Raw genomic sequence first — 9,758 nt, 5'->3', positions numbered from 1 at the left:
TTCGACAATTACAAGCTTCACATTATTTTGGGGGGTGGAAGCATAATTTGTATAGTAGAACTTGGATGAATTACAAATACTGCAGTATTTTTGTAGATGGAAGCTTGCGAATGAAGGTAAGCGAGCACAGAAGCCACACTGTTAGAAAAATTACCGTTAACGGCATTAACGGCGTTTCAGTGGCCGGTCGGCACGTGAAAAGAAACAACGTGTCGCCGTTTTTATTCTAATTTAACACTAGAAATCCGTAAAACGACTGATAAAAACGGCGAAACAGTTTATTTTCACGGGGCGACCGGCCACTAGAACGCCAGTGGGACCGTTTTTTCACGGTTTTTTCTAAGAGTGCGTGCGAATAAGTAGACGAGTCGAGGGCTCGACTACTTGACGAAGGCTGAGATGACGGCCCACATGAGCTCGTTGGCGTTAGGACGAGCTGCCTCCGCCTCCAGGTCCAAGTCTAGCAGATCGCGTACACGCTTCATGGCAACCTGCACACGCAAATTATTGTTTGGCGTGTTCTTCAAATAAGTGATTGTTTTACATGCTGTTCAAAAAATTATTGTTTTGCAAGCTACTTAAGCTTAGATTGTTTTGCATGCTGTTCAAGCTTAGATTGTTTTGCATGTTCTTCGAAAAAATGATTGTTTTGCATGTTGTTCAAAAAAATTATTGTTTGGCATGCTGTTTAAAAAAATGACTTTTGCATGCTGTTCTAAAAAATTCTTGTTTTGCATGCTGTTCTAGAAAATTATTGTTTTGCATGCTGTTCAAAAAAATTATTGTTTGGCATGCTGTTCAATCTTAGAACTTTGAAAAATTATCCGAGATCAATCATACTCTGATATATCATAACGCTTATGTGTGGGACTAATAAGTTTTGCATATACGGTACATACACAAGCTGAGTAGCACATCTCAGTAACGTCAATTACATTTGTTCCTTCGTTTCTAAACATTAAAATTTTGAAACGTGCTACTTTGCTCTACTATTGATTGATAGATTTAATAAATACAAAACTATCTACAAAGATAAAAATTTCAACACATACAGTATAATTTAGACCTGAAAGTATAGAAGAACTATACTACGTACAGGTAGGAACTGCAATGAAAAACAACCGTGCAAGAAACAAGGTGCAATGAAAATTTTGAATAACAAGATGAGAAAGATAGCAAGATAGGTACAATTAAAAATACTTGATTGTTTAAGTTATGAGAACAATGATGGTCACTCACTCACTGCAGTGAGTGACAGAGAGCGCATTTTCTCGTCGACGAAAACGTTAAGTCACGGATGGACAGACAGACAGACAAACAAACAGACAAACAGATGGACAGACATGGTTAGCACAATAGCGCCTTTTTTCCATAAATGAGAAAATGCGCTAAAAAGAAACCTTGTAATCATACAAATAGAGACCTCATAATCCTATAAATAGAGCCCTCATAATCATAATCACACGAATAGTGACCTCATAATCATCATCAGAGAGCGGACTGAAGGCGTTCTCAAGCACGTCAGACGCGTGGGCCAGGAAGAGGAGAGCAAGAATCCTCCTGTCCATTCTGGAGGCCTCGCCTGCCCAGCGACTGAGCACAGCATCCTGTACCTGAGTTACAATTTAAGACATCAAAATTCTCGCAAATATAAATGAAAGATTAAGATGGAATTTTACAAAAAAATTGTATTTAATTGATAGTTATTGAATATATAACTCAAGTGTGGTAATCAATGAGCAGCTGTTAAATTCTGGAAAAAATTGCAAAGGCTGCCTGATTTAAGAATGAAACAGTATGATACATTGAAAACTAATTAAAAGTAAAGGATCATAACATTAGTTCTCAAAGAGGAAGCAGTAAAAATGTGTGTTCATGATGATGAGGCATCAAAAAATTGGTGAAAAGGTATAGTATTACTTACTTTCTTGACAAGCTTGGTCTTGATTAAGTTGTCTGTGAGAGGGTGTGTGGTCATGTCAAAGACAAGGAAGTTCTGTTTTTCTGTGGTAAGAACTCCCTTTTCCACAAGATTCTTGGCAAGACGCTCACGTACGTTGCGGAGCTGGTAGCGCAGTTTTAGTGGGTTCCATGACTCTCCTGTTCAAATTTAATGACTTTTCTGTAAAGATCTTCTACAATTATTGGTATGATGAACTTTCATCTCTGGTGTTAGTTCATATTTAAATCTTTATGACACTTGCAATTTAATTTGAAAAAAAATTGCACTCGAGCCAACAATTTGTTGGCATTAAAATTTGAATGTCATTTTCAGCCCATTTTATATGTGCAGTGGTACAGTACCGGTTTTGTATGAATGATTCAAATACATACCTAGCTTTTATTTGATAAGCTACATGCATAAATTTGATGAGCAAAATCTTGTGGAATATCACTAATTCAATTATCTTGACAGATACTGGATGCAGTTGTGGAGAAGTTCTTATTATGTAGGTATGAATTACATAACAACAGTTGTTAAAACTAAGAGTTAATGCATAAAAAAATTCAAAGGCAATGACAATCATTTACATTGTTTGAAGAAGAATGAAGGTCATTGTTATATTCAATTTCAGCTTCTGGCTTTCTCATCACAAGAGTTATGATTCTCAAGAAAAGCATTCTCATCTCAAGAGTTATAATTCTCATGAAATACAAACCTACATTTGATAGTATATAAATAATTTATTGGTCTTTGAGCAATGCTTATATGCAGACAAAATTACTACTATTCCTAATTACAAATGGACAAATCTTAAACACCTGAAAGATATTCAATCCAGCTGTGAACAGTTTCAGGCTGTGTTGTTTCTCTGATATGCTTCAGGGCTTCATCAAGCAGAACATCCCCAGTTGCCTGCTCATTACGCGTCACCACAACCTGAATAAAAAAACAGAACTTACTTTTAGAATTTCTTGATCTTCAGATGCGAGAAAATATTGTCCTAATATCTCAAGTGCAGGTAAAATGCATCAACATAATGGCATAAAATAATGCCCAAGTGATGCTAGAGATCCTAACAACTCAAGTGCGGGCAAAACAAATCAACATAATGGCATAAACAAATGAATAGTAAGTGATACTAGAGATCCTAACATCTCAAGTGTGGGAAAAACAAATCAACATAATGGCATAAACAAATGAATAAGTGATACTAGAGATGACCATTGAAAAATTAGTGAGCACAACTTGCATACCTTCCTGTTGAGCAAAGTTTTGCGCCTCATGCCTGCTTTTTCCAGCTCAATGCGCCCCCTGAGCGCCAGCTCAATGAGAATGCAGCCCCGCAAGCCACTTGAGATGCAGTCATTCCAAAAACTAGTATAACCCTGTAGAGGAAAATCAGATGCCACAATTAAATAGAATTCATTCTTGAATTCACTCTATTCAGAAATTAGAATTGTTGCTAATAAGGCTTTAATTTAAATTGGGTGTGTGAAAAACTTTGAAGAGCTTACTGGACTTCTCACTCAAGAGAGAGAAGAGACTAATACAATTTACAGGGCTTGCATAACCATCAAACGGGGGTAATAGTAAGGGATGCAGCAAAGCTAATTAAAGTATTGCAAAAATAAAAATAGTGGCGTAAACTTCAATATTTTTCCTATCTATGTAGCATAAAGGAAGTAAAGGAATTATACATTCACTAGCTCTAAAAAATACCAGAAAAAATTTTGAAAAGTGATATTTTGGAAAAGTAGGTGTTTTTATAATACAATTTTACAGTCATATTATTCCAAGTATAAATCAAACTTTATTCATGTATGCTCAGTTTTAGAGCAACACGGCAAAAGAAACTCCCTAGTTTTCAATTATGATGTGAAACATAGGCACCTATATACAATGTTTACATGATGCCTCATAACCTGTAAAGCAAACATAGAATAGAACAACATTTCTTTGCTAGGTATTTCAATTGCTCTATCCTGTACTAAGGACCACTGCTGTGTTATTGTTATTAGAAAGGTAGAGAAACTTCTGGTAACTTTTGTATGCAATAATATTTAGTAGGTATCTCCTAATAATGAAGTGTACGGCTAGGTATTTCCACCTGAAAATGTGCATGTTTGTCTCCATCATTCTAGTCCTTTAGCTGAAATATTTTTAAATGCAACTGTTTCAATATATACTGCATAGAAATTATCCTCACATAGCAGTTATATTAAAAAGTCAGAAGAACTCCTAGCTTTGTTGTTAAAATAACAGGTAGGTAATTTCCATCCAGGATTTATAATAATATTTAACAAATCCATTAAAATATGTTTAGAATATATGGAATGTGAAAATTCAGAATAATTGAGAGAAATAAGATTCATTAGGTCACACTTCTGCTTCCTTTTGGAAGAAAACTAAGCATGGCTTTCTCAGTTACATGGTATGATAATTAACATAAATTTGTAAAGATTTCAGATTAAGAGGCATTATGTCAAGTTCTTCTAAAGAATTATTTGAAGTTAAATAATGCATTTCCAAGAATAGTTGAAAATCTTGAACACTGCAAACTTCAATATTTCTTGTAGGTTGGAGGAGACTGTGCAGTCCAATCTAGAACTTGGCCAAGATGCAATTATCTGCTGCAGTGCTTGGAGAAAGGGGGGCTTCACTCAGAGAAGAAGTTGGCAACATTTTTTTTCAGCAAAAATTACTTAGCAACTAATCTGGGATATTTTATATAATCTGATGTTTATATAAAAATGGTTTATATAAAAAAATGGATTGTAATTCGGAAGGCCTACCACATTTCACTTCCCACCACTATGCCAAGGTGTATAGGGAGCGGATGAGAGGCTACCGCTTATCCAATGTTGTACAATTGACCAACTGCATGTGGTCTCCATGATGCTATTCTCAATTATTTTCACTAGTCGTTGTATTAGGACTATATTTATCGTGCTACCAGCCACGTTTTGGGCCTGAGGGTGTTTGTTGCAAGGGTGTCAAGCAAACAAGGAATTGGTGATGGTCTCCACCTCCCCTACAACCATCCCAAACCACCTTTTTATTAGACTTTCCTTGTGTTTATTTAACAATTTATTGAACAACACAACAAGAAGAACCAGGTATGTACATTGAACAGAGAAGAAAAAGAATAAGCGCAAAACCGAGGCAAGGGGGTCTATAACATCAAATAATGGTATTTTCAAGTTTGCCTGCTTTACCCAGTCTGAAAAGCAAAAAAAAAAAAGATTAACATGATAAACCTAAGGAGTGCACTAAATCCATAAAAAATATCCGTTACATTAACTTTAACATGATTAAGTTAGTGATGCATATCAAATAGCGAGCACTCTACTATGGTGTCAACACTGGAATTGATACATACTTTTGCTTTAATTTTGTACTTTAATTTCACATTATATTGCATCTCAGGAGCGGGGGGTTTGCAGGACCCCTAGTAGGAAAATCCTACTTCCTTGCAGTATCACTGAAATGAGCTTCCCACAACATCGTTAATTCGTAATGGTACAATTTTTGCAATGGATATGATCTAAATTAAAAAAATTGGGTCAACTATTGCAGCAAAGTCTAATGACTTTTAGTAGGTAATACCAACAAAGTTTTTGGTACCATCCAAAATAATGAGATATACTCCACTTCTTTTATGGCATGTGGCACATTGTAATGGCAGAAAACAAGTTAAGATGTTCCACTCCATGTTTGGGTAGTGTCAAATTTGATTTTACAATGAATAGATTCCATCCACACTGAGGTTTAAATGATGGAAAGTCATTTCAAAATTTAAAAACCTCATTATTAATACATGTATTTTTTCCTGATATGAATTTTCATAAATAGGTATGTGCACATGAACTAATATGAATAGGCCAGATATAAATTTTTTACTGTTTTTGCATGATTTGGTTGCTATTGTTCAAGTGACTTCACTTCAGATCCCAATTGATTTCGGCTCTCATTGTGAGTTTTGGATTGTCTCATGTCTTTTAGAAAACATATCTATTTTATTAGCAAGATTCACTTTATTTTGGTAAATCAGATTTGCAGAATTTCGAGAACTTGGGGATGTACCATTAATAAAAATGAGATATTATTAATTTTGGATGTATGGATGACAATTTTACTCTCATTACCATGATGCTCATTTTTGCCAGCTGTAGCTGTAGAAACACATGCCTAAGCCATTGAACCAATATGTGCATTGGGTAGCTGCATGTGTTGCATTGTTCTGCCACTGATTGGTCCAAATATCCTTAGCAAATGTTAAGCATTAAAATCACAAATATCTCTTGCTTAGTTCAAGTGCTTGTGCTATAAATTGTGAAACCATTTTAAATAATCTTTCTTATATTATCAACATATCATTAATGATAAATTTTTGTAGGTATCATACTTATCCATCTATAAAATTACTTACCTATTTTGTTCATGTATGAAATTATGAATTTTAAATACTCATACACAAATTTTTTGGGATTGAAATTTTTGAAAACGTCATTGCTATTAAATTTTAACACACCACATGGCACCCAGCATGGAAAACATCTCCCTTTAGGGCCGCCACTAGAGCTTTACTGCCAGCCGCCCTTTCCGGAACCACAAGATTCCTGCCAGATGAATTACGTACTTCCTATCTAATTGTCACTGTGCAGAAAGTGGGTGAATATCAGAAGATATTTGGCAATGCATCTGCAGCAAAATTTATGCTTTCTGAAGATCTTGCCAATACATTTGGATTGAAATTATTGCATATGAGAAATAACTTTGAAATTATTGGAAATCTGAAAGACTGCAAGCACACACAGTAAGGTTTCCGGTATGCTGGGAGGATCAGGATGCAGAGAAGCTTGTCCTGAATTCAGTTATGATGTGTGTAAGTTGCTTTCAGCACTTGATATACTACTACGGTATCATTTGCAGCAGTTGATATACCGTACTATCAAAGTTGCTTGCAGCACTTATTAAAAATTACCCGGCAACGGATCTTGAAAATGGCTGGCAACGGTTTGGGCTAAAAAACCATATCTTGGCGATGCTGCTTGTACCCTCTCCACCCAGGTCTAATTGTTAACAAAAGAGCACGATCAAGCAGCAAGTTTCCAAACAGGGTGGAATTCTAAAATTAGTGGTTCAGTTTAAAAAAAAGCATTCCACCTTAAAAAAAAATGTTCCAGGCAAAATGTTCCTTGGCAATCGGCATGAACGTTACATCAGGCAACACAGTGAAGGTCCCAAGATTGTTAATTGAGTGCGTCACTCATGGATAAGCAAGAGGGATCTACAGAAGGAAATACTATTAACTCTTAACATAATAGTTTCAAATTAAATGTAAAAACATTTATTGCACCTATTCCTTACATCCGCTTTCAAATTGAAGAAAAACTCATTGGCAATTGGAAAAACTTCTCAAAGAAAAGGCAATGCACAATATGACACTTGACTGATTAGAATAGAGTACCATACATGACAATTTAGCATTCAAACCTTTAGATTCTGTGAACCTTGTGATTTCTTCATTATTAAAACTTTAGAAGGCTCATAATATATCACAAAAAGTTTTCACTCAATTATCGTCTATAAGTTTTGGAGCTTTATCTGCAGTTAATGCGCTGTAGCTACCTCACACACCAATTGCATAACAAGAACTATAACCAGTTATTCACCACCTCACCCCCCCTTCTTCTTTTTCTTCATTCATTTTACACTTTTTTCCTTTATAATACACACATCTCACAACAATGTCTCTCATTCGCTTTAGATTACAAAGTTATCTAAAGCGAAATTTATCTTTTATTTACACTCTAGGATAATGCAGCCCATGGATGAGAGAATGCTCATGCAAAGTTTGGGGAAAAGTTATGGCTCGGTGTGGGAGATATTGAGCGTGGAAAAAATTTTCCTCTGAAAAAGGGTGAAAAAAACACCGTTTTTTGTGAAAAAAGCATAGAAAACGACATTTTATCGAAAAGTCACACGAGCAAAAATAGTTTGGAAATTCAATTTCGACTTATAGAGGTGAAACTTCCAGCGAGATTGGAGCAGAGGGTTGGGCTGTGGGATTGCGAGAGTGAAAACTTTACCTCGCTCTACAATCGCACGTACTGTGAGTAGAATAATGACAGCTCGTGCAAAGCACAATACGCGTAGTGGCGCGGGGTAAAACCGGGGGGCTTTGCGCCCCCCAAATCAGAGGTTTTCCGTCATTGGCAACAAGTAAACACTAACCATCATTAGATTCCCACTACCTTGGCTGTTGCATACAATTGATTCTGCATGTACAAGATTTACGAAGGTTATTAAACCATTCTGTTGAATGTCAGTTACTGATAAATTTGTAATATAGAAGAATTTGTATCAATCATTTTTTCACAAGAGTATATTGATGGTTGGTATCCCTGCGGCCTGCTACCTTCTTTGTTATTGTCTTTCGTTAAGGTAGTAATCCTGATCGTGACGGAAGGAGTTTCTATGTCTCAGCATATTGCATCAGTCGTCAGTTTTGTATATGTGGATTGAATCATAGGTAGTTTTTCATGTATTTGTGAGTGAATGTACATAGTGAAGATGTTATTCTTTGCAATTTCCATCAATAGTGACATAACTACATTATTGTATTACGCACTTGAAACAAGAAGTGTAGCATTACGCATTAAATTAGCATCAACAGCGTTAACATTGTTTGCATTTGGGTCGGTCCATTCTAGCTTTTTAACGCTGATTGGATTTCAGTGGCTGTGACGTTGCACACATTCCGATGCTAATTGGATTCTTGTGGCTGTGACATTGCACATGTTCTAGCAATGATTGGATTCATGTGACTGTGACGTTGTATGCATTCAAGCGTTGATTGGATGGATCCTTGTAAGTTGTTACTGTGATGATGTAAGCTCTGTTTTTTTCCAATGAAACAGCTGTGGCAGCTTGCAGAGACTTATCTATTATTATATTATATTAATGATGATGATGGACTGAAAGTGGAAGTATGATGGCCTTTCCAGATTTTTAGGTCATGCTTTCCAATTTGCTATGTTAAGCCAGTTAATATATTAGAATAATATTACCCTTTCTGGAATAAAATTCCAAATGTATCAAAAATTTGTCATGCCATGAAGCCCATGATACCAAAGCCACAAGATTTAAGGAACAAGTAGGAAAATCTCAATCCTGCATGGCACATGCGACATGGCTAGTGCTCTGTGAATTATATAATAAATAATTTTAATTTTTTTCAAACAATGAATATTTTCTAAAACATCTGAGATGTTTGAAAGAAGGTATACAAAATAGTTCAAAAAAAGTGTATTATTATGCCTAATATACTGCTTTGTCCAGTTAGGTTGTTTACCAATTTTACCATTCCCATTTAGTCTTTAGATTGGATATGGAATATAAAACTACCTATATTCTCTTGTTATATTTAGCTGGAAATTTAGAACAGATCAGGCTGGATCAATATTGAATATAGAAAATACATTTTCTAGAATTCCATATCATTTTCCATAATGTATTTTAAACACTTGGTATGCCATACGTGATCTCTCAGGCCTCACTGGCAGTGTGGAATTCTGTATAGTTAATATATTCTCATGTTAATATATGAAAACGTATCGAAAAATCAACCCTACCACCGCGTTACACCACCTCACCTTCCACTGCAGTGAAATCATATAAACTGAGCTCATTGGAAACTGCCTGCCGCTCTTCCGAAATCGCGCGTGGTTTGAAATCCAATCCCGTGTTGCCAACGCCGAATCAAGTTAACTAGTCGTTTATCTGTAGGCTAGCGGACACATTTTTGCAA

The 9,758-nt window shown here is 35.7% G+C and overlaps 1 protein-coding gene across 1 annotated transcript in view; it reads right to left on the bottom strand.

Annotated features, from left to right (window-relative positions):
• Positions 1–291: 291 nt before the first annotated feature.
• LOC108671047 (Golgi phosphoprotein 3 homolog sauron) overlaps positions 292–9,758 on the bottom strand; it is a 10,576-nt gene continuing 1,109 nt past the window's right edge. The window contains exons 2-6 of the mRNA XM_018158530.2: positions 3,199–3,330; positions 2,764–2,881; positions 1,925–2,100; positions 1,476–1,613; positions 292–491 (exon numbers count right to left, since the gene is read on the bottom strand). Of these exons, the coding sequence (XP_018014019.1) occupies positions 381–491; positions 1,476–1,613; positions 1,925–2,100; positions 2,764–2,881; positions 3,199–3,330 (675 nt within the window). The 3' untranslated portion in view covers positions 292–380. The remainder of the gene's footprint in view (positions 492–1,475; positions 1,614–1,924; positions 2,101–2,763; positions 2,882–3,198; positions 3,331–9,758) is intronic.

Source organism: Hyalella azteca, unplaced genomic scaffold (genome assembly GCF_000764305.2).
Source record: "Hyalella azteca isolate HAZT.00-mixed unplaced genomic scaffold, Hazt_2.0.2 contig9153, whole genome shotgun sequence".
In the NCBI taxonomy this organism is placed as follows: Eukaryota; Metazoa; Arthropoda; class Malacostraca; order Amphipoda; family Hyalellidae; genus Hyalella; species Hyalella azteca.
Note: the sequence above shows the minus strand (reverse complement) of the source record. Positions and strands in the feature narration are given on the sequence as shown.